This window comes from Panthera uncia, chromosome B4, assembly GCF_023721935.1.
Source record: "Panthera uncia isolate 11264 chromosome B4, Puncia_PCG_1.0, whole genome shotgun sequence".
NCBI lineage: Eukaryota > Metazoa > Chordata > Mammalia > Carnivora > Felidae > Panthera > Panthera uncia.
The window spans coordinates 129,891,007-129,914,985 of NC_064809.1; the positions used below are offsets into that span (position 1 = coordinate 129,891,007).

Here is a 23,979-nt window from a genome sequence, read left to right on the forward strand (position 1 = left end):
TCAAAGGGGCAGGTGCACCCCAATATTTATAGCAGCCCTATCGACAATAGCCAAGTATGGAAAGAGCCCAAAAGTCCATCGACAGATGAGTAGATAAAGAAGATGTGGTGTGTATATATATACAATGGAATATTACTCAGCAATCAAAAAGAATGAAATCTTGCCATTTGCAACTATGTAGATGGAACTAGAGGGTATTATGCTAAGCAAAATTAGTGAGAAAAAGACAAATATACGACTTCACTCATATGTGGAATTTAAGATACAAAACAGATAAACATAAGGGAAGGTAAGCAAAAAGAATATAAAAACAGGGAGGGGGATAAAACATAAGAGACTCTTTTTTTTTTTTAATTTTTTTTTTAACGTTTATTTTTGAGACAGAGAGAGACAGAGCATGAACGGGGGAGGGGCAGAGAGAGAGGGAGACACAGAATCTGAAGCAGGCTCCAGGCTCTGAGCCATCAGCCCAGAGCCCGATGCGGGGCTCGAACTCACAGACCGCGAGATCGTGACCTGAGCTGAAGTCGGGCGCTCAACCGACTGAGCCACCCAGGCGCCCCAAGAGACTCTTAAATATAGAGAAAAAACTGAGGGTTGCTGGAGGGTTGTATGCGGGGGGAATGGGCTAAATGGGTAAGGGGCATTAAGGACACTTGTTGGGATGAGTACTGGGTGTTATACGTAGGGGGTGAATCACAGAAATCTCCTGAAATCATTATTGCACTATATGCTAACTAACTTGGATATAAACTTTAAAATATAAATAGATAGATAGGTAATTAAATAATTAAATGATTAAATAAATAATATGTATCTAGGAAAAAAAAAAAGAAACCAGGTTGGAATCCAGGCCTGACTTCCCATGCCCTTGCCTGCTTTCTGCATTTGAGGCCAAGACCTGGAAAAGAGGGAGGAAGGATGTGGGTCGGTAGAGGGAGAGCACCCCAGCGAGAAGGCCAGGAGCTGTCTCCCACCGGCCAGCAAGGCATCTGGCCTCAGCGGTAGATCAGGTTGGGGCAGGGGCAGTGGGGTGTTGAGAGGGACTGCCAAGGGGCTGCTGGCAGGGCGAGGCCACGGGCTGGGCCCACATGTCGTGTTTTTCTGTCCCCACGTTCCCAGGTTCACCTGGAGCTCCTCCTACGTGGACAGGAACCTTCTCCTCCTCCTGACAGGGCAGAACGTGGAGCCCTTTGACTTGGAGTTCCGGGAGCTGTATGCCATCTCTGAGGAGGTGAACTTGTACCAGGAGCTGAGCCTGGCGGGAGGTGCCGGGAGGCTCGGCCCCAACTACTCCTCCACCGTGGCTCGCAAGCTGATCAACCCCAAGTACGCCCTGGTGGTAGGCAGCCGCCATCCGCCGGGCGAGATGATGCGCTGGGCCGCCCGGCAGCAGCAGGATGCCAGGGGCGACCCCGAGGGGCAGGAGGAGGGCAGCAGAGGCGGCGAGGCGGCCCGGCGCCTGGAGAGCTTCCTGAGTGACCTGGTCACGCTGGAGCAGGTGCTGCCCCCCGTGGAGCCCGTTCCCTCTGGAGAGCTGATTCGGAAGGACGGCAGGGCGATCTCCCACCTGCACACGGACCCGAAGCCCAAACCCCGCGAGGCGCTTGTCCGAAACGGCAAGGGAGAAGCCGCCAACGGGGAGGCCACTCCGGCCAAGGAGGGCAAGCGCTTTAGCAACAGGTTCTTCAGTCGCCGGGCCAAGAGGCCCGCGGCACCCAATGGCACAGCCAGCTCCCTCTCCACCGAGACCTTTGCGGAAGTGGAGTTTGTGCCGGGGAAGAAGTCCAACGAGGGCTCCAGCGCTGACATCTCAGGTGAGCCCTCTGCCCTCTGCCCTGTGCCCGGTGCTCCCCGGGCCTCCGGGCCTCGTCCGGGAGCGGCGCCTCCCATCTGCGGAAAGGCAGCTTGCTGTATGCAGAGAGAGGGAGCTCTGAGGCCAAGACGGTCCTCAGTTCCCACCCGGCCCTGGCCTTTCTCTGCCTTGTGATGGCGAGCCTACCACCACGGGCCCGGGGTCACGTCCTCTTGTCTAAAAGCCGGGAGGGCACCTGCCTCACTCAGCCGTTCTGAGGACAAAGTGCTCAGAGCAGTGCCACACGTGGAGTAGTCTGAGAGCCGGCGTTTCTAGTACTGGAGGCTCGGCAACTTTCTCCTCTGTCAGGGAAGAAGCAGGCACGACGCAGCTGAGTGGCCTGACCCACGCCTGACCTCTGCCTCTGAGTCTAGGACTCGTTCTCGAAAATGCGTTCCTTGCCAGATCACCTGTCCTCGTGATCCAACCTGGGCAGACACACCCCGCCCTCCCTGTGCCCCACCAATGCTCTGACCCACTTTCCTCCTTTCTGTTTTAAGCAGTTTGACTTGGTTCTTCCCTGTGCTTATTTGATTAGTGGTGTTTGCCATGCTGCTTGCATTTGGGAGAGATCGTTCCTGCTGGCAGTGTCTCTCTGGGATCCCCTAGAGGTCTGGGCCTTTATCTTTCTCCAGAGCAGTCTCCGGTATGGCCTTTCCAGAGGCTGGTGGTGACAGCCGGGACCGCTGCTGGTACCTTTTCTTGTGGCGGCGTCTTTGAGTCGAAGGGGGCTCCGTGTTGGGATTTCTCCTGTGGCCGGGATTTCTCACTGCAGCAGTGAGCCTGGCCTCCCACCTGGCCAGGTAGCTGATGGTGGGACCTTGCCCTGGGCGGCCCAAGTGCCTCCAGGACTCCTGTGCCCCCCACACCCCCAGCTTGGACCTGTTTGTGGCTTCAGCTAAGAGTCACAGCTATCTTCCCCTCTGCTGATTCCCCCGCCCTGCTACAGAAACTGACACTCAGTCTGTGGTTCTTAAAGTTAAGACAGGCCCGGGAGTCCCTACAAATTTGGGGCACAGCAGGAACGCCAGTGCCATACTTCCACTTGGCTGGGAAGCATTTATGGGGCACCTGCATGTGCCAGGCCCTTCGCCAGATGCTTTCCCTCTCACTTGGCCCTCACAACAACCACAGAGGGGGCTGGCGGAAGCTCGGACAGGTGAATTAGGTGTCCCAGGGCACAGTAAGTGGTAGTGGGGCCAGGACTCAAACCCAGGCCAGGGCCCGTGTCCTGTTAGGGAGGGGTGGCTGCCCCCCCCCCATCCCATTCCCTCCTGGGCTCCCCGGCGCCCCCAACACCAGATGCTTTGCTGCTTTGCACCTCTTGTTTAGAGGGAGGGTTGCCATGGTGAACACCTGGCAGGGAAGGGAGAAGGAGGGGCAAGCCCAGCCACAAAAGGGCCATTTCCCAAGTCCTAACTGGAGGTGAAGCTGGAAGTGAAGCTGAAGCTTCCTCTCCCTTCAGCCCCTCACCCTGAGGTGCCGTTTCCATAGAAACGCAAGGCCCGTTGCGTTTCCTCCCTGCTGCCTTTCCTAAGTCTCAGCAGCCAGTTCCCCTGCTTGGAGACTTAGACGGTCACTGCTGCTGCCCTCTGAGTGTTTGCACGCGGTGCCCGGGAGCCAGCCGAGCACGTGCAAGTGCACCCTGGGGAAGCTCCTCTCCTGAGTGCCCGACACACGGCACATGGTCAGGAAGGCCCCAGGGATGCCCGGAGGATCACGCCGGTCCTTCTCTATCCTTCAGAAGAAATCCAGACTGGCCTCCCGCAGCCCAGCCTCTGCCCACCTGGCTGAGTATCCAGTTCCCAAGGGCCTGAAATTCAGGTTGCTAATGAGACCTTTCCTCTCCCTGCTGCTTGCTTCCCTCAAAGGCAGAGGCGAGAAGCCGGACTCCTCTCCCCAAAGGCCCTTTTATTGGCCTCCAGCCTCCCAAATGTTTGGCTGCATCTGGACTGTCCTAGTGCCTCGTCTCAGGCAGAAGCTAAGTCACTAGGACTCTGTGCGCCGGAGGGTGGTGTTCCTGACGGCATGGGGCCCCCAAGGTTGGGACTAGTAATTTCAGTACTCTCGGAACGTCACCTGGGAGGGAATCGCTTTAGCTTAGGGCCCTCATCTAAGGAAAGGATCCTTTTCCTACAGTGAACATGCAGAACATCATCAGAATAGATATCAATGTGGGATCTCAGCTCCCAGTACTTTGCTCCCCATGCCCTGGACATATCCTTTCCCCTCCCTGGGGCGGTTTCCTGTTCGAGAAGAGGAGGAGTTGAGCCAGGGAGGGTTTCTGAGGTCCCTTTGAGCTCCTGATTCTGACTGTCTGCTCTCTCCCTGCCACCCTCTTGTCAAGGGAGAGCCTGAGCTGATGGACAGGGTGGGTGGAAGAGAAAAATAGAAAGCTAAGTGCTGGCAGCCTGTAAAATTGCTTGGTGAAGTATATAGTTGTCAAACAGCATGCAAATGTTTGCAAGCCCAAGTGTGGCCCTTGGGAGAACCTTTGGAAATTCCTTCCTTTAGGTCTGGGGATCCAGGTGGGGGGGTACATGGGGTTGCAGCCCCCACCCCCTTGCCTCGTGGTGAGAAGGCTCATTGCGCCCTCTACTGGTGGAAGCTAAACTGCTTTTCCTTCTGGTTTTTCTCTCAGCTGAGACCTTGTTTCTGTGCTGGATGCACTTAGCACCTTTTCCCAAGCCTGCCACCAGTGTCCATCCAGGAGCTTGGGACAGGCCCTCTGGGCAGAGATCCCAATCTCAGGGAGCAGCATTCACTGGAGAGCCTTATTAAAACCCAGTGAGGAGGGGTACCTGGGTGGCTCAGTCGGTTGAGAATCCAACTTCGGCTCAGGTCATGATTTCATGGTTCACAAGTTTGAGCCCCACTTCAGGCTCTGTGCTGACAGCTCAGCACCTGGAGCCTTCTTCAGATTCTGTGTCTCCCTCTATCTGTGTCCCTCCCCCACTAATGCTCTGTCTGTCTCTCAAAAACAACAACAACGACAACATAGGAGTCTACCACTGGCCTGGGCTCAGGAATCTGCATTTTAAACAAGTGTCCTGGGTCCATGTGGGGAGTCCCGAGAGCAGCAGATTATGATGACACTTGGACAAAGCCCTGCTCTCATGAGGCTACCAGCCTAGGAGAAGAAGTTCCAGGTGATGTCCTGGGGCCACTCCCAGCCCCTCCAGGAAGATCATTGGGAAATGGCCAACACTCTTGACCATGGTTAAGGGAAGAAAGGCACAGACGTTCCCTGAGCAGATGCTGGGTGGATACATGCTAAGTGCCTTCACACAGAATTCACAACCATCCTGCCTGATGACATCGTTTCACAGACAGGAGGTGCAGAGAGGCAAGCCTCTATGTCCATGGTCATGCAGTGAGAAAGGGCATTGTGATCTCTTGCCTCCCAGGGCCTTGCACAAAGCATCCTGGTTATCTCTGGAAAGTTAGGGTTAGTGCCATTTCCCTACATCTTTAAAGATGTTTTGGAAGGGGCCAGAGGCTTCTTACACAATGGATTGTCCCCCTGGTATCCCACCAGTGGAGAGGAAGAAGAGAGTGGCCATTTACAGCCCAGAGTGCCTCTAGGTCACCAACTTCCAAAGTCCTCTTGCCCGCGCTTTTCCCAGAGTTCTCTGAGGTGACTGCAGCAACAGTTGCATTTCTAGAACTCTCCTCGATTCCCGTGATTCATGCATGGGGGAGCCACCATAGCTGGCAATGTGGTCTGGTTCCTAGTGCTGTGGCTGCTGGGCTCCTGGATTTGGGACTTCAGGCTCTTCTGTGTCGCCCCCAGGAGCTGGAGGTCTCAGATGTCTCTCTGGGAAATCTGGGCCCCTGTCCAAGATAGAAGGTTGGGAAAGTGCTTCTGGGGTTCCGAGCTCCATAAGGGGCCTGTGGGCCTCCAGTTCCAGGATAAGTCTACTCAAGAGCTGTCTTATGAAGACAGAGTTTCAGAATTCAGTGTCACTCTTGAGGCGCATGGGTCATGCCCCAGCTCCTGCTGAAGGTCTGATTTGATAAACCCAAGCTTGGTTACCAGCTGGGGCCCCAACCACACAGCAAGGTGAGGGGAGCCAGGTGAGCATCCTTCGAGGAACTGATCCTGCTCAGTTCTGGAAAAGAGGCAAGCATCCTTATTCTCACCGGCATATGCCATAATCCCTATGCCCCTCCGGGTTCTCTTGGGCCTAGCCAGGGCTTTCATCACCATCTAGGTGAGTGAGGGCATGTACCTCACCCGGTCAGTATCTATTGATGCCGCTATTATTGTTAGTATTGGTCTGAACCTTTAAGTAGCTTGCCGCTGCCTGGTCATACATTTTACTCAACAAGTACATATCTATGCAATGTCTGCTGTGTGCCAAGCACTGCTCTAAGTTCCTGGTACAACAGTGAACAAAACAAGCAAAGTCCCTGCCCTTACGGAGTGAATACCGTACTAGAAAGAGAGGGGCAGAGGAGGGCAATGACCCTTTCATAAAGGGTCATTGGGAAGGCCTCTCGGACAAAGGGACAAAGGGGTATTTGAACAGAGACTTGAATGAAGGGAGGGAGACAGCTGTGTGGACATCCAGAAGACGAATCTTCCAGAAAAGGGGAATATGAAGTCCTGAAACCCATAGGGAGGTAGAGCCCACGGGTCCTTGGCTGGTGCCCCAGGTGCCTCCTCCTCCCCCACACCTACTTTCAGTCTTACTACAGTGTTATCTCCCTTTGAAGTTTGACCTTCCCTTTGGACTGCCCATGGCCGTTCATGTTTTCTTCCCTGTGAAGCTGAGCAGGTCTGATTCTCCCCAGTCTCGCCGAACACCTGCACATGGTGGGCTCTTAGTCAATGGGCACTGAAGGAATGACACTGAAGGAATGACGGAACACAGAGAATTCGCCCTCAAACCAATTTCTCTGTCCGAGGCATGCGGATGAATCCTGTGTCCAAAGAACCTCTGCAGGCATCTGTCAGCTTTCTGGAACGAGTGGGAAGCACACCCAGGCAAACTTGGGCTGTCGGCCCTGCCGCTCCCGGCTTCTCTGAGCAGGAGGGCAGGAGCGGGGGCAGAGCTCAGTCTTAGGAAGCAGGCTCCTCTAAGCCATACTCCTGCCCCTGCTTCCTGATGCAGGGATCGATCCACTTACCTGCCTCTAAAATGCTGCTGCCTCAGGGGAGGAACTCAGCATCTGCTCAGTAGGCCAAGCACATAAAACAAGCCACTGCAGAGAGGAAGCCGGGATGGCTGTGTCCATTGCCGCAGCAAGGGGACTGCGGGACAGCAGCAGTAATCACTTGGGCAGAGCTGCATCAGACACGGCCTGGCTCGGAAGATGACCCATGCTCCTTGACCCTTGGAGCCCTCAGGGAGGGGGCGGCACAGTCGTCCTGCTCCCCTCCCTCCTCCTCTAAGCCTTAAACGCCTCAGGCTTGGTCCCCAAGGAGGCCAGGCAGGACCTGTAGCAAGTCCTGAGGAGTGAGTCCAGTCCACACAGACCAGGTGGTGGTTAGCCTGGGGGGGGGGGGGGGGGGGGGGGTTGCTGCAGTCGAACCTGTTCAGTGTCTCCCTTGCTAATGGCCCAGAGAGGAGGCAGCCGCCACCTTAATTAAATTCACAGCTGGAGTGATCTGGGAAGGTGGTGTGAACGCAGGGGAGGTGACCCTCGAAGTGTAGAGAGGGACCGGCAGGAAATAACTCAGCAGCTCCCACCTGGGAGGAAGACAAGCCAGCGCCCCTGAGGACAGAGGCCACCTCGGAGGCCAGGGCTGCCTCCCAGCTCCCTGCTTCCCCCGCAGCTCCCACAGCAGGGATCCAGCCAAAGGAGCCCCAGGCCTCTCTGCTTGGGATTGTAAAGGAAGCAAAAATGGCTGGAAGGGGGCTGGGAGAAACGGGCTTCTCTGGCCAGGAGAAAAACAGCGTTCTCTCCCCCTTTCCCCTCGGTGAAGTGCGCTCCCTTATCCTCTGTTCTCAAAACCACCCCCCTGAACGTGTGGTCTGTGCCACGGTACCTGGCTCTCAGTCAGCCTGCTGACCCTGGTGGCCCCTTCCCGGGACGCCTGCTCAGTGGCAGGAGCTGACGCTGGATGTGGAGGGCTGTGGCGGCTGCCGGCGCTCACTGACTCCGGGAGCTGGTGGCCCCCCGTCCCTCGCTGTAAGACAGGGCTAATGCTACCTTCTCCAAGTGCAGCCGCCCAGGCGGGATTACCTGAGAGAACGACTGGTTGTGCTTTGTGAGCTGTGAGGCTGCATACAGTATTAGCTTCTGGCAAACTGCCTCTTGGAGAGACTTTTAAGTCATTGACTGTAGCTGTGGATTAGGGTTCTGGATCCTTCCCCCGCCCCCACCGCTGAGGTCAGGAGATGGCAGATCCCTTTGATATCCCAATCAGTGACAATCTAGCTGAGACGACCAGACCGGGAGAACCTTTCCTTTTGCTTTCCTGGGGGTGGGGGGGCCCTACTGACTCCAGATCAGCAGCTTGGCAGGGAGACAGTGACCCCAGCCCCCAAATTTGAGGCTTGAGCTGTGCACAGGAGAGGAGTGGGAGGCGAGTCTGCTGAGCGCTTCACTTAACGTCCTCCTTTGCCTGTGTCCCTTGTCTCTGCAGGCAAAACGAATCCCAGTCCTTCCAAGGCCAGCAATTGCGTGATCTCCTGAGCCACACAGGCCAGCAGTGGGCAGGACCTGTGGATGCCCCAGCCCTGTCCTATGGAGAATACAGGTCAAACCTTGCGCCAGTTTGCACTTCGGACCCTTACTTGCTTCCTGCCCAACAGCCTCCATCCTGGCCTCAGGGACCCTCAATCCCAGATGTGAGAGTCGGCAGCACATCAAGACAATCACACGCCACCGCCGTGAGACTGTCGCCGCCGGGCAGGGGTCACTCCTTCTTGTTTACATGAAGTGGAAGCTTGACTAATGTCTGCTCTCCTTTATGCCAGACCCCCTCCCTCCACTGGGCCAGCCTTGCCCTGCAGGTCCCCAGATGGGGTGAGCCCAATGCGATAGGGTCTCCAGGGCAGCCCCAGCCCCCTAACTTCTCCTTTCCCGGGCTTCCTGGTGCTTCTGGTCCCCCAAGAGGCTTGGTGGGATATGAGGGAAGAGGATGGGGCTCTGAGCCAGGGAGCCAGTCTTCCCCAAGTCTCTGAACTCAGGGTGGAAGGGGCAGCTAGGGCAGCCAGGGCGCCGGCCGCTGTCACCTTCCCAGCCTGGTTCCTGCAAGGCTCCCGTACTAGACCCAGAGTGAAATGAGGGGAAGGCCTCTCCTCAGCCAGTGCCAGGATCTGACTCTGCCATTCAGAGGGCTCTTGTACTGAAGTCTCCTTCGCCTCCCTCCCCACTGTCTTAGCAGTCTCCGCGCCAGTGGTCCAGACCTCCTTGGCTATTGCCTGCTGCAAGCACGTACGGGGATTCTCCTAGTGCCTTTAGCTGGGGCTGCTGCTTCCCTTTAATGTGCCTTGATTTGCAGCCCAGGGCAGGGAGAGAGAGCTTGGTTGGGAGTGGAAGGCTCAAGCAGTATGGGAGGTTGAGCCCTGCAGACGAGAGCATTTGTCCTTTCCCCCACCCCTGAGATAGCCCTCAGCCCCCTTCACCAGCCAGTGTGCCTGCTCCAGTTACATTCCAGCCAAAGACCGGCCTTCGTCTCCTGCCAAAGGACAGGCTGCATTTAGGAGCCTTAGCCTCCCCTCATTGCCACAACATTGGCCAGGGACAGCAGCCTAAAGTCGCACATTGCCCCCTCCCCACTTGTGTGACTGATGGGGTCTGAGGAGAGATTTCTGGAATGGACAACAGAGAAATTGCCAAACTTCAGGCTCTGAGAGCCGACTGCTGGGGGGCCCTAGCCACAGGGGGGGCGGAGGGGCCCGCATTGCCCAGTGGAAGCGCCCTCAGGTGGCCTCTTTCAGCCTCTTCTGAACCAAACTCTTGTCTTTGTGTCTTTCCTTCTGCAAAAACCCTGGGGCACCAGCAGCACCTGGGGGAGGAGCCCAGATGCTGGCTTGAGGGAGGGCACTGGGGGCACTGAGGCAAAGCAGGAGGTGGGATGGCCCAGTGCAGTTGTTGGAGAACCTGGCCTCTCGTGGTAGGAGGGGAGGGAACAGGGAAAGGAAAGGTGAGCCTGGTTCCCAGGGGCTCCTATCTTGAGGCTAGCTTCTAGGGTGTTGGGGGGGGGGGCAGGGGATCCCCAACCCACCTCCCTGAGCTTCTATGAGGATTAAACACTTCCTGGGAAGTGCTGGCAATGTGGCACGTGCTTGTTCTGGAGGGGAAGGAAGGGAGAGAGGAAACCGGGGGAGTGGAGGGTGGTGGTAGGGGGACAAGATCGCCCTTGGTGGGGAGAGTAGACGCCTCTGGCGACAAGGCAGGAGGCCCGGGGAAGGGACCAGCTCCTAAGGGCTCTTCCCAAGGGCTTCCTGTCTGTGCCCAGCCCCCCACAAGAGAAGCTGGCCTACGACACCCCTTCCCCTCTCCTGACCCAAAGCGGGCCCTGTTCTTTCCCAGGCCTGACATGTGGGAGGATCCACACTGGAAGCTCCCAGTCACTGCAGTCTCGAGCCCGGCCTGCCCTTTCTGCCTCATTTTCCCCACGTGCCAAGACGGGATCTTCTCACTTTCTTCATAGGCACGGAGGTGGGAGAGCATGAGGAAGCACCGCCGTATAGTGGGCGGAGGGCTGGCTGCTGAGGCGGGACACCTGCCTCCACCACGGCCTGTCTCCTCCTCCCCTTTGGAGGTCTGGACAAGATGGCCTCTGAGCCCCTCCGGCTGTGAGGGCCTTGGAACGAGACAGCAGTCCAAAGATTGCTGGGGATCTTGAAGCACTAAAGTGAGGCTCCTGGTGTTTGCTCCTCTGCCCAGGCCCCGGCCCACTCTCCGTTCTGCCTCTGGGCTTCTGGCTTTTAGTGCATCTGCCGTCTGCTCCAGCACTTGCACACACTTGGCGACGTATTCTCCCTCTCTCCTCACATCTCAAGGATACATCTGGCATTCTCAGATGGATGATAAGTTCAAGGGTGGATCATGCCCTTGGTACCCACGCTGCAGCATTCACAGGCCCGGTCACAGGGAAGGCCTCCGGGAGGGGGCAGGGATGAAGCAACGCTCTCGGTATGGGGCCCTCCCACACCCCCCCACCACCAAGTTGCCCACTCTGCGTCCAGTTTCCGTAGGCTGAGTGCCAACAAGTGGCACAGCTGCTTGGGCACGCTGACCTCTGATGAGCAGAGGCAGCTGAGGGCCGAGACCCTGGGGCGGCTGCCACCTGGATCCTGCCACGTGGGAGCGGGGAGTACAGGACCCCTGCGCAGGGCTGAAGGTTCCCCCTTGAGAGTCGGCAAAACTTCCCAGTCTCCTGTGCCATGTGTCCCCTGGGGATGGTCAGTCCTATCCCTGGTCATTCAAGGGTGCTTTCAACACAGCCTCTCCTAACAACACTACCTCTGCCTGTGTAGAACTTAATAGAAGAGGCAAAAAAGGTGCCCTTGAAAGTGGAGAAAACAGTCCAGAGAGGGGAGGTGGGCCTTTTTTTTTTTTCTATGATGATTTTCTTTTTAATTTACTGAGCCCCTACTATATGCCAGTGACTGTGCCAGATGCTTCAGTCACCTGCAGTCTTCAAACTAAGAAGAGCTCGGGAAAGAGCCCTGTTGCAAAAACGTTTTCTTGGGCGTTTGGGGCTTGAGCTTCCCAAAGTCGTGTGATGAGCAGCCCGGGCCTTGTTCCCATTTTTCAGATGAGGGGGTACATGGGATTGCCATGTCACCTAAAATGCAGATCTAAGCCTGCTCCTCTAGCTCGGGGCTCCTCACCTTCAAACTGGTGACACTTTAGAGCCACAAAATTCTCCATTGGGAGAATGACACATTGCAGGATGTTTACAGCACCCCTGGCTTCTACGTACTAAATGCCAGTAGCACCTCTCCTCATGAGACAACCAAGAATGTGTCCTGACGTTGCCAACTGTCCCCAGGAGGTGAAGTCACCCAGTTGAGAAAGACTGCTCTGGGTAGCCTTAATGCCCAACGGGCTGCTTCTCTGACGTGCTTTCGTGTGCATGCTCCTATAAAGCAGTTGCCTTTGTTTGCCAGAACGCCTTGGCCCAGAGAGGTGGGTTCATTTGCCAAAGATTTTGCTTTCTGTGACCGACATGTATCTTCTATCTTTGTTCCCGTTACCTTGCTTAGCTCCTCACTGCCTTGTGCTCCCTAGAACAGGTGTGTTTATGTGCGCACATCTGCCTCACTCCACAGAGCACCCCGTTAAGGTTTCCTCCCAATCTGTTCCCCTCCCTTTAGCGTCAGTCAAGTCCTACATGGAAAAGCACCATTGGACATTCCCGTGTGCTTGCCCAACAGCGTCCTCACCCCCAAAAGGCAGCCAGGGCCGACAGCAGAGAAACTTCCACGCTCTCCAAGTCAGGCCAGGTGGGAACTGCTTACCTGGAGCGTCACAAGTAAACAACAGCAAAGCCCCCTTAGCAGCAAACAAGCCCTGCCGTGCACGGTGGGTGTAGTTTATCACCTGGCTGTGTGCCACAGTCGTTCCTCCTTGCCCAGAGGGCCCAGCAGCTGTCACTGTAATCGTCCACACTGCTGTTCCAGTGGCAGGAGGTTTGGTGCAGAACAAGCACCCCAGGCTTAGCAAGCTGAGCATGACCAAGGTTGAGAGCATATGCACCCCAGAGAAGGCCGAAAGCTGGCAGGTGTACGCGTGAGTGTGTTCTTAGGCTGAGCAATTGCTAGATCAGCCAGCAGCTGATAGGTACCCATTCTGTCCTTGGGGTGCCTACCCAGAAGTCGTAGTTGTAGTTGTAGTTCTGTCCATCTGTCTGGGTCACTGTTATATCCACAGTATCTACTTCATTGTTAAATGATTGAAAACTTGGCAGCCGCTTGATACAGATAATAAGCCAGGCTAATCAACGTGGGTGGTGTCAGAGGCTCCAGAATTGATCATGACCCTTTCAGTCTTGTTACCAACATTCTGAGACTGTGCATGGAGGCCAAACAGGATTCTGCTCTCTGCTACCTAATTTCCTGGGAACTGCTACGTCTTTCATGGGGCGCCTGGGTGGCTCAGTCGGTTAAGCGCCCAACTTTGACTCAGGTCATGATCTCACGGTTCGTGGGTTCAAGCCCTATGTCTGGCTCTGTGCTGACAGCTCAGGGCCTGGAGCCTGCTTCTGATTCTGTATCTCTTTCCCTCTCTGCCCCTCCCCTGCTAACACAAAATGCTCCTGTGGAAAACAAATCTTTTCCTCAGGGAAGACTTCTCCTTTCAGCATGTGTCCTCAGTGGACAGTCTTCGTCTCCCAGTTGCTCCAGACTGGGTGGGCCGCGTCTCCAGGCCCCTCTGGCGGCTCAGGGGTGACGGCATGCTTCCTTTCAAATTGCTAACACAAAGATGGGACGAGGAGGTGAGGGCCTTGAGGTGAAGAAATTTGTCCAGCCACCCAATAAGTCATGGGTAGAGCTAGAATCTGGTTATGTGGACCCATCTAGAGCAATGTTACTGCACATGGCTTCTCCAAGTGACAGCCAGTTGGAGACGAGTTTTCATCCAGTAAAGTGGCTAGAAGTTAGGTATTGTCTGCAGCCACTACAAAGCAACTCCGGGAACAGACGTCCACGTCACAGGAGACCAGCTAGGACCTGCCACAGAAACCAGCAAGAGCATGGGGAGCCCAGAGGAAGGAAGGAGGAAAACGCAAGAAGAGGCAGCGTGCCTGCAGTGGCCACGGTCCACTGAGCACAAGCAAGGGAGAAGCGCATGCCATCCTGTGCTAAGAACCCAGAACCAGGCCTGTGATTCATATTTCCTGAGTGCAGCTGGAAGAGCTGGCTCGTCTCTTTCTGGAAGGTCTTGGAAGTTAGGTGATTGGACAAGGAGAGGCACTTCACTGCAGCACTTGGAAGACTTTATTCATTTGTTCCTTCAATTGACTGTGAGATAGGCCTGAGGATGAAGGGTGGGCAAGGAAGGCCCTGGTAGAGCTTGTGTTTTGGGGCATGCCGTTTGCTTTGACCTTAGCTGAAGCATATGGTGGCCAGAGGATAGTCCTCAGGATGGACAGTTTGGCGCTGGATTCCCCACTCTGCCACGTGCTAGCTAAATGACCCAGCAAACTGCCTCCCACCTGGAACTTCAGTTTCCTTATGTGTAAAATGGGGATAATCTTGGTGCCACTTTCCAGAGGCCGAGGGGAGTAAAGCACTTAGCACAGCGGCTAACATTCAGGGAAGCTTAGTTACCAGCTCATGCTTCTGGCGGTGTGTTCTAGTGAGGGATTTATCATTTCCCTCTTAGGACATTCTCTCCTGGATTCTCTGCCTGCTTTCACATTGAGTGGTTGGCACACAGGGCTAAATTCCCGTCAACTGGAAGAAGTTTCAAGGCTGAGGGTTGGGTTTTTGGGGTTTTTTTGTGTTTATTTTTGAGAGAGAGAAATAGAGACAGACACAGAGCGTGAGCTCACAGAGAGAAGGGGACACAGAATCCAAAGCAGGCTCCAGACTCTGAGCTGTCAGCACAGAGCCCAACGCAGGGCTCGAAGTCACAAACCGCAAGGTCATGACCTGAGCTGAAGTTGGACCCTTAACCAACCGAGCCACCCAGGTGTCCCTCAAGGCCCAGGTTTTGAAAGAAACGTGGAGAAACCCTGCCAGAGATGCTGTTTGTGAGCAGCTTTGCTTGGCAGGGCCCCATGTTCCCTGGTGCATACCCACCCCCACCCCATCGCTGTGGGTTTGTTGTTTCCAAGTTTGGAAGAGGGCCACAGTCTTATGTGGTTGTGAAAAACTCCCACAACTATTCTTGATAGTTTTGGATAAAATAAACAATATCAGTTTGTTCAGATATTTCCTTCATTTATAGAATACAGATTAAACCCAAACCAAAAAAGAACCCCAAATAAAAAAAACAGCACATCCAGAAAAGCCTGCCAACCTGTATCAAGCCACTGGACTTCCCAAGCCAGTCCTATACCCTACGGGCTCCAGATCCTCCCTAACTTTCTTCAGCTTTTACGCCAAGTCCTCTGCAACTACATCCAGGCTGGCTGCCCAGGGGGACTGGGAGTTGCTCAAGGGCAGGGAAGGGCCTGAGGCCCAGAACCAGTAGTCCTGGCTGTGGTTCCTTAGAGGAGCCCATGTGTCTGAAAGCACCGTGGTGAGATGCTGACACCTTGTGGCCAGCGGGCAGCACATTTCTTTTCCTCCTCGGGGTAAAAGTAAGATGGGGGGGAGGGCAAACTTTTTCTGTAGATGGCCAGATAGTAAACACTCTAGACTTCGTGGACATGTGGTATCCATCGCTGTTGTAACACTAAAGCAACCACAGCTGGTGTGTAAATGAGTGGGCGTGGCTATGTTCCAATGAAACTTTCTAGACCCTGAAATTTGGATTTCATATGATTTTCATGTGTCACAAGATATTCTTTTAATTTTTCCAATCACTTAAAAATACAAAAATCATTCTTAGCTCGTGGGCTATGCAAACACAGGCAGTGGCTAGATTTGGCTGGCAAGCCCTTGTTTGCCAACCCCTGACCCAGGACACTTTTCTGCCTAACGCTAACTCCCCACTGTCACAGCTGGGATCCTTTATCATTATTCTGTCAAGAGGAACCATCCAGGGGTGCCTGGGTGGCTCAGTTGGTTGGGCATCTGACTACAGCTCAGGTCATGATCTCATAGTTCGTGAGTTCACGCCCAGAGTCAGGCTCTGCGCTGACAGCTCTGAGCCTGGGAGGCTGCTTCAGATTCTGTGTCTCCCTCTCTCTGTGTCCCTCCCCTGCTAACGCTCTGTCTCTGTCTCTCAAAAATGAATAAACGTTAAAAAAAAAATTAAAAAAAAAAGAGGAACCATCCAGATTGCTGCTTTAACCAGATTGCTGCCACCAAGCCTACTTCTTCACAGAAATTCTGGAGTTGTTGGTTTTCACCCATTTGGTAAGTTTACATAAACATCCATCAGGTGCCCAGCCCTGTGCTGAGAGCCATAACAGAGCCCGGAGTTTTAACCAACACGTATTTAATATTTACTTTTCTTCATTCATTTGTTCAAACAAACTTAGCGTGACAAGGCAATGTAATAAGACAGACCTGGTCTCTGCCCTCAAGGTGTTCATAACCTCATTGGGAAGATGGACACAGGGAGGAGAGCATTATAATGGAGAAGGATGGGAGGGTGGTGCGGAAGCCTAAAGGAGGCACTTAATCCATGGGTGGAGGTCAGGAAAGGCTTCCTAGGGGAGGAAGTGATCTCTAAGCCAATACCTGAGGAGTGAGTGAATGGGAGAGGAAAGAATGAGGTAGGGCGTTCCAGGGAAAGGTCCAGAGCTGAGAAAGAATTATTTCAAGAGAATTAGAAGTATCAAAGATGTAGTGAAAATTCAGATATAGTATTTGCCCTCAAGGCCTGCCAGCCTGGTGGGTGAGACAGGCTATCATAAGCTGTTATAAGGTTGAGGAGAGAGATTTAAAGAAGTTTTCTCTCTAGCCTTGTAGAACTGGTCATCAGTGAGCCTTAAGACAGTAAGCAGTGGGCAAGTGAGTGCTCCGAAGGCTATAAATAGTCCCATGACCAGGCTAGGGGTGGCTCTGACTCTACACAGGGTACCTAGAGACTCTGGGGGAGGAGAGATTGCCTGAGTTCTCTGCTCCAGAAGCCACTTAGAGGGGAGAGGGGACTGGAACTGAGCTTTGAAGGAAGTGTAGACCTTGGTACTGAAGGAGGGAGGGGCATCCAGGGCAGCAAAATCACAGAGGAAGGGACAGGCGTGGCCGTTTAGGGTCTCAGGGAAGGAAACCATCCTTTACTGTGTGACTCACAACAACAGCGACCAACGGGTATTTTTCTCAGCTCCGATTAAAAAACATGATCTTGGACAGTTATTTAACCTCTCTTTGCCTTAGTTTCCTTATCTGATTCCACCTCTGAAGGTTGTTATGAGGACTGATTGAGTTAACCCATATAAAATTGTTAGAATAGTGACTGGCACTTAGGGCTGGCTTCTCGGACAGCCAACCTCCGCAGTCCCATAGGGCCCCACACTTAAAAGCTGAAGGGTCCCATGTTGGTTTAATGTTCTGCTGTTGCTGTCTTGAAATTCTTAATAGCTTTGGAACAAGGAGCCCCCTCCTTCCATTTTGTATGGCCACAAATTATGTAGCTGGTCCCGCCTGGCATGGTATGTGCTTAAAAACTCCAGGCTTTCTCATTATTGTAGAGTCGAATCTGATTCAATATATCCATTTCAGAAGGCAAGAAATGGACACTCAGTTTACGTGACTTGCACAAGATGAGCAGCAAGCTGGCTGCAGAATGAAGGCTGGAGACAGAGATGAAAATCTGCAGTCCTAGAGGTAAAGGCAGGACAATGGCCCAGCTCCCCACCCCCACCCCCACGCCCCCCGGAAGGCAACATAAGGAGAGAAGAGCAGACAGACTCCTTTGAAGGAGCTTAGAGAAAGAGGTGGTATGAAAAAGAGCCTGGACAGTTGTAGAGGTAGGAGGGAAGCTGGCTATTTTGGGAAGCCAAGAGAAGATTCTCTGAGTACAACGTAGTGGTGAAGCCATGGAAACAAGAACTGAGCAAGTCTCTTGGATCTTGGCCACAAGAGGTCATAGATGAGCTTAGAGAAAGGAGTGTCGGTAGAGAGTTAGGGCCCCGAAGCCAGGTTTAAAGAAGGAAGGGGCCCCGGTGGTGATGGCCTCAGGTCATTATTTAAGAAGCTGAGAAAAGGAAAATAGAAGAAAAAGGGGGCAGGAAGAGAGGAGGCCGCTTTGAAGAGGGTGGGAGGAGAGCCGGTTCACAACCAGGAGGCAGAAGAAGGACCACCAGAGGCAAAAAGTTAACCAGGAAGAAGCTGACTCTTCCCCCGAGTCTGTAGGGCAGCCGAGCATGGAGTTGACATAAGAAAGGCTATGAGGGCAACTGTTCCTTTGGAGGCTGGTTGTCTCCCCGGCTGCACTGTGTTGTCTCAGGGGCAACACAGCAGCGAGGAAAGGAGCTTACTCATTGGAGTCAGACTGTCTGGTTTCAGCTGTGGGGTTATTACCTGTGGTGACCTGGGGCAAATTAGTCAGCCCTTCGGTGCCTCAGTTTCCCTATCTGGAAAATGGGGATAACCAAGGTTGCTGTGAAGATTAACTGCCACTATCCACATAAAGCCCTCAGTTCCGCGTCTGGCACACAGCGAGCAAGTGTTCATGGAAGGGTAGCTATTGTTAACAGCCACTTCTCCTGGTTCTCTTGTGAACCTCCTGTGGGTCTAAAGTTGGCCAGCAAACAGGAGTCCAGTGCTTGCTGCTTCACTAGGAGCTTTTCAGGAAGTGTGGTCATAAGAAATGAGAGGTGATTTAGAAGTGGCACAGCGTCTGTCGCAAGGGTTTTGCTCCACAATAAATGCTACCAGACATGTAATAAATGCTTATGAGCATGTCCTGTGTAATCAGCACCCTCTAGAAAATTCCCCTCCCCCACTGCTCTTGGCCTTGGCTCTGGCCACACCCACTGCTCCAGAGAGCATTATCAGCTGTCAGTAGGTTCCTTTACAGGGATCTTCCCATGGTTATACATTTGGAGAAGCGGAGAATGTTTTACAAACACTTCCAAACGTCTCATAGCAATGAGAGGCCAGTGAGAAGGGTGGATGGGGTTCTCCTGTGCCACAGAAATCGGAGCTGGAGCGGATCCAGCTGGCTATGTCACCCCAGGCTTGTGGGTCATTGCAGAATCGTTCGCAGAAATTCCCGTTGCATTGGATTTTGTCCAGGCCAGTGCAATGTGTTCAGGGATCACAGAGCAATCTCTCAAGGGAAAAAAGGAAGGCCTGTTGCTTGGAATGGCTTAGAGCACTTTTGGTAGCCATCCAAGGCAGCTATCACTCATTAAATCTGCCTTCCCTTCCAGCAAAAAGCCAGCTGTATAGAATACCACATATAGAGCTCTAAGAATAGTATAGCACTCCAAGAACATACTGCACTTGGCCTAAATACAATTGTGCAGGGCTTGACAAGTTTTTTTTTTACTCTCAAAGCTGGGTGAGTTGGAACAAACAAACAAAAAATATTTTCCCCAAGTAGCATGCAGAGAAGAAATGAGAAAGACAGCATAGGAGAGCACTCTAGCATGCTGTTCTCTGACCTGGGCTGCCTTTTCAGGGCATGGATTGATTCCACAGCCACCAAAGGATACCCATAAACCCCAGGGCCGTGGACATAGCGAACCCTCCCCCCCAACTCACTGACTTTACACTAGCCTGAGCAAGCCCCAAAGTTCCATAACAGGTGGTAATTTGTCATTTGCTGCAACAGGAATTTGAAACCATCATCCTCCACAATAAATATTTGGTTGATTTATTGGCCTCCTTCCCATAAGTATAGAAAGTGAGGATGGGCCCCACCCAAAGTCGCAGTTCCGAGCAATGAGATCTCAGGGTGCACACGTTAAACCACACTCCACTGTTTGTTGGAAGAAGAAATCCATGTGTGGGTCTATTCATGAAGAATCTGGGAAGATACTCTTTTTAAAAGGAGTTGGCTCTTGTAGGGATTTGAGAGAGCTTTTCTCTTCTACTTTAAAACTTTCTATACTGTCTGAGATCTTTTACTCAGTGTTACCTTTGTGATCAGAAAAACAGCAATCTTACTTGGAAATCATTTTCCTTTTCTCAAGTGGGCAAATATGACAGGGTTTCCAGCTTTCTGCTTTCTCCGGGGGGCGGGGGAAAGCACAAGGAGGTGGAGGGGATAGACAGCTGAAGGCCCTCAAAAATCAAGGTTATGGGAGACCAGGCTTCGACCATTCCTGGATATTCGTCTCCTGCTCCCTGCCCGCAGAGAGCAAACGTTGCAGATTACTACACATCATCAGCCCCTTGGCTAGCTAACCGCATTTCATCCTTCAGTTCTCCTCGTAGATGTCACTTTTTCCAGGAAGCCAGCTCTGCCCCACCAAGCTTGAGTCCCATGTCCCTCCCATGTTCTTCCAAGTCACCTGCACTGTGATGATCTGTTTACATTTTGGCCACCCCCACCAGATTTGCAGTCCCTGAAGGCAGAGGTATTTTATTCATCTGTGCAGCCCTTGTACCTTAGGAAAGTGCCCACAGACACAATAAACATTTACTGAATAATTATTTGTTTGGGGACCTTTTATAATCAGAACCATTTAAGGGATACAAAGATGAAAAACAGGGGCACCTGGGGTGGCTCAGTCAGGTAAGCGTCTGACCCTTGGTTTTGGCTCAGGTCATGATCTCACTGTGCGTTTGAGCTCCACATTGGGCTCCATGATGACAGCACGGAGCCTGCTTGGGATTCTCTCCCTCCCTCTCTCTGCCTCTCCCCCACTTATGCGCTCTGTCTCTCTCTCAAAATAAGTAAATAAACTTAAAAAAAAAAAGATGAAAAAGAAACCATTTGTTTTCAAGGAACTTATAACTGAGTTGGGGAGACAGATATGTCCAACAATCAATTATAAAACCAACCCCTGGTTTAAGGGTTAAAAGAGTTACAAAGAACCAAATATGAAGATAAGGAAGGCTTTGGACTCTGAACATTTCTCATTCATTGTGTTTTCTGGTTCAGAATCCCCATACTGGAATGCTAGTATGGGGTATGAGCATGTAGTTATAAGGATCAGGTTCTTAGGACCTTTGTTAGAATTTGACTCATGATCTTTCTTCTGTCCTGCTGGCTGGCAGTTGCCCTAGGAATACCTGCCATTTAATCTTAATTGATGTTTGTGAAATGCCTTGTCTTCCTCTGCCGAAAGTCTGTTAAGTGTTGAGCATTACAGTGTTACAGTGGTTGTTTTATTACTAAAGCAGTGCCAACAAGGTTACACAACAGCTTGGATCAGGAAGCGAAACAAGGGCGGTGATCCTACTGAAGCTACAGGGGATGGGGATTTGGGATGGTAAAATGTTAATTACCTGAGACGGAATGTGGGCTGGAGTCCAGAACTGTGCTTCTGGAGATCCTTTCAGTCCCAGAGGCTGGGGCCGGCTCTTTGGCATTGGGTTCTAAGCATCCTGCCCTCCCCTGGCTGGAATGTTGGATTCACTTCGCTGAAAGCTGCCACAGAAAAAGAATCTAGTGGCCACCAGCCAGGAGCACACGTCTTGCACTGCATCAGGGGCCACTCTGGAAGCTTCCCAGGAGCTGAAGGGCTGTTCCATTTGCATGCAATAAATTATTTATTTCTAAAGCGATTTATTCTTTATTTCTCTTTCGACTCTCTTTCTTCTTGCTTCTGGTTCTTGAGGTCTCTCCCTAAAGAGTGAGCTGAAGATAGATGAGTGGGGCTTGGGGAAGGTGGCTTGGCACACAAGGATGTGGAAATGTTCATTTATAGAGCTGAGAAAATAAACATAGAGGTAGATGAGCTTCTGGTCAGGAAACACCAAGACGGTTTCCTTTAGGATAGGGAAGAATGGGTGCCAGAGGAGAATGCGGTGGTGGCAATGACAACCTCTCCATAGCTTTAGTCTCCCACAATGTCACCTCTGGAAACTGATGGGGGAACTTGCATTAGGAATGAAATATTTTTAAGATATCTTGGCTGGCAGGTAAGATTCTGGACGAAGGGAGAGGCACTACAGTAAAAAGAGGGTAGGCTCTGGAGTCAGACCTCCTACCCTCCAAATGCCGGTTCACTAATTACTCTCTATCTCGGTGACCTTGGGCAAGTGTCCTAACCTTTTTGGAGCCTTAGTTTTCTAACTGTAAAATTTAGACAATGTAAAACTCACACGTTTAACCAGATAATCCCTGCAAAGAAATCAGAACGGTAGTTGGCACAAAGTACGCACAAAATAAACGATGGTCATTATTATCGTCAATTATGGGCCCAAACGACCAGAGTCATACAAACTCCCAGCCAACAATTAACTGTAGCACAGGGAATCCAGAGCTGATTGACGCGCCTATTTGCCCAATAAGATACCAGGAAAGAACTCTGTGGAGTCAAACCAATGGCACTAGCCCTTGTTGTTGGACGGGTTTTCTGGCTGTCCCACCAATAGCTTGAAGATTTGACTAGGGAGTGACATTCTGGCAGTCCAATGACGTACAACCAGCCCACACTCAGCACTTCGAAGGGGATAAATCAAGGAGCCGGCGCGTATAGATTCCGTTATTAGGCAATACTGGATGGAGAGAGGAGCTCAGTGGAAGCAGCGCGAGAGCGAGGCACCAATGAGCTAAAAAAGGAAAAAAGACGATGGTTGCGCCAAGTGAGCTCGGCCGCCATCATGCTCTAGTTTCCCCTTCGCCTCTCCGGGTCCGCGACCAAGGAAGCGGCCTCTGGGATGCTGAGGGGGTGTGTCCCCGAATGATTGGCGCAGGCAGTTCAGCCAATCGTAGCTCGTCAAACGGGAAGCACTTGACCAATGAGGGGCGACGGCAGCGGCGAGGAATTGGAGGGGCGGAACAGCAGCTTGATGGGCATAAAAGCCAGCCAGTGAGAGCCGGAAGCATCCTCCCTGTGGCCAATGGAGTGGGACTCTGGGCGGGCCCCCGAGTGTTTGTGTTGTGGTTTTGGGGGAGGGAGGCGGAGGGGAAAGTTTGTTTATTTTGTTTTTAGTTTCTGGGGTCCCCGTGTTTCTGGGAGGTGAAGCGGGAGGGAGTGACCCCCCCGCGCCCCTCAGTCCCCCTACTACGTCGCCTCCATAGCCTGCGGAGAAGCGGGGACCGCGCGCATCGCAGCGCATCGCCTCACAGCGGAACGCCGCGCACTCGGAGCCGGCGCGGCTCGGCGGTGAGTGAGGACCGACGGCCACTGCCGCCCTTCCCCTCCCCCCGCGCACCGCCCAGTCAGAGCTGGAGGGCCAGGTGGGCGAGGACGCCCGCGGGAGCGCGCGGCGCGGGCCGGCCTGTCAAGCTGAGTCGCAGCGTGTGCGTGTCCTCGCGAGTGAGCGCGCGCGGCGGGGACAGGGCCGGAGGGGGGGCGGGAGCGCGCGCGGGCCCCGGCGGGGGCGGGGGCGTTGAGCGCGCGCTCCGTGGGGGCGGGCGTGTGGTGGGTTTGACCCCGGGGCGGGGAGGGACGCGGGCGACGTCCGGCGTGCAGGGAAGAGGCGCCCCGAATGGCAGGGCCGGGGCTGGCGGGCGCGCGCGGCTCCGGGCGTCACGCGCCAGCAGGTGTGAGCTGGGGGAGGGCTTCCGGGTGGGCTGGTCGAGTCGGGTTCGCTTCCCGTCGCTGGGGGGCCTCCGGGCGGGGAGAGACGCCCCGTCGCGGCGGAGAGCCGGGCCCGCCGAGGCGCGTCAGGCCCCCTGCCTGGCGGGTGGCAGAGGGAGGCGTCAGGCCTGTGTGGGACCCGCGTGTCGGCGGGAATGCGTCCCCCCGCCTAATCCCGGCCGGGGGTGGGGGTGGGGTCCCGCTCCCGCCCCTCACCCCAGAGCCCTGCGGTGTGTGGCCACCTTCGAGAGGCGGTTCAGACTTTCCACGAGGAAATGGGACGAAACAGCACGAGGAGTGTTTTCGGTCTTCCTGTGGGCTGGCTTCCCTTAGGTTCAAGCTAGCGGGCTTATACCGGTGGGCTGAATACCCTAAAGTGGCTCAAGATACCCAGTGACGGTAGCTTCTTAAAGACCAGCCTATCCTCAGTTCTTTCGGCACAGTGTACCAGTCGGGCTTTTAAGTTTCCTTGCCATGTCATGTGTCTTTTGGCTGTTTTATTACTTTTTAGCACCTATGCAAAAATTGTGCGAGGGATAAGGGGAATTTCAAGTTGGTCATTTGTGTTACGATAGAAGCAAAATTATGCAACACAATTGGCCAGAGATACTTCTCCATAGTGAACAAAACGTCATTGGTTGCCTTTCCTCACCCTAGTAGTTAAGCGTACGGACATAAGGTGTAGAAATTTTTGCATCTTAGCATTTTGTGAAAGTTGAACAATAGAGGCTGTTTCCTTCATTGTTGTGGGGAATTTCAATGGATGATAGCTTCCTGTTGATTGGGAGAAGCATCAATGATCTTGGCTTTGCAACTGTACATACTCTTGGTGGTGTTATGTAAATGCGTTTTCTAAGAACTTTTAGCACATAGCCTTGCACCTCTACTTGGTGCAGTTTTGCTGTAGGTAGGTAGTGGGAGGGGTATGAACGTAGGTCGATCCCTGCACCAA

The 23,979-nt window shown here is 53.3% G+C and overlaps 2 protein-coding genes across 19 annotated transcripts in view; both read left to right on the forward strand.

The window, feature by feature from the left end:
• Window positions 1-8,758, forward strand: part of FAM83F (family with sequence similarity 83 member F) — a 33,205-nt gene extending 24,447 nt beyond the window's left edge. The window contains exons 4-5 of the mRNA XM_049627560.1: window positions 1,123-1,817; window positions 8,451-8,758. Of these exons, the coding sequence (XP_049483517.1) occupies window positions 1,123-1,817; window positions 8,451-8,500 (745 nt within the window). The 3' untranslated portion in view covers window positions 8,501-8,758. The remainder of the gene's footprint in view (window positions 1-1,122; window positions 1,818-8,450) is intronic.
• Window positions 8,759-22,346: 13,588 nt separating this feature from the next.
• The window catches only part of TNRC6B (trinucleotide repeat containing adaptor 6B), a 249,989-nt gene continuing 248,356 nt past the window's right edge, over window positions 22,347-23,979 (forward strand). For 6 of the 18 annotated variants that reach the window (XM_049627539.1, XM_049627533.1, XM_049627534.1 and 3 more), the window contains exon 1: window positions 22,348-22,610. The gene's annotated coding sequence lies outside the window, so the exon portion shown is untranslated. The other 12 variants (XM_049627530.1, XM_049627529.1, XM_049627537.1 and 9 more) reach the window with 9 other exon arrangements.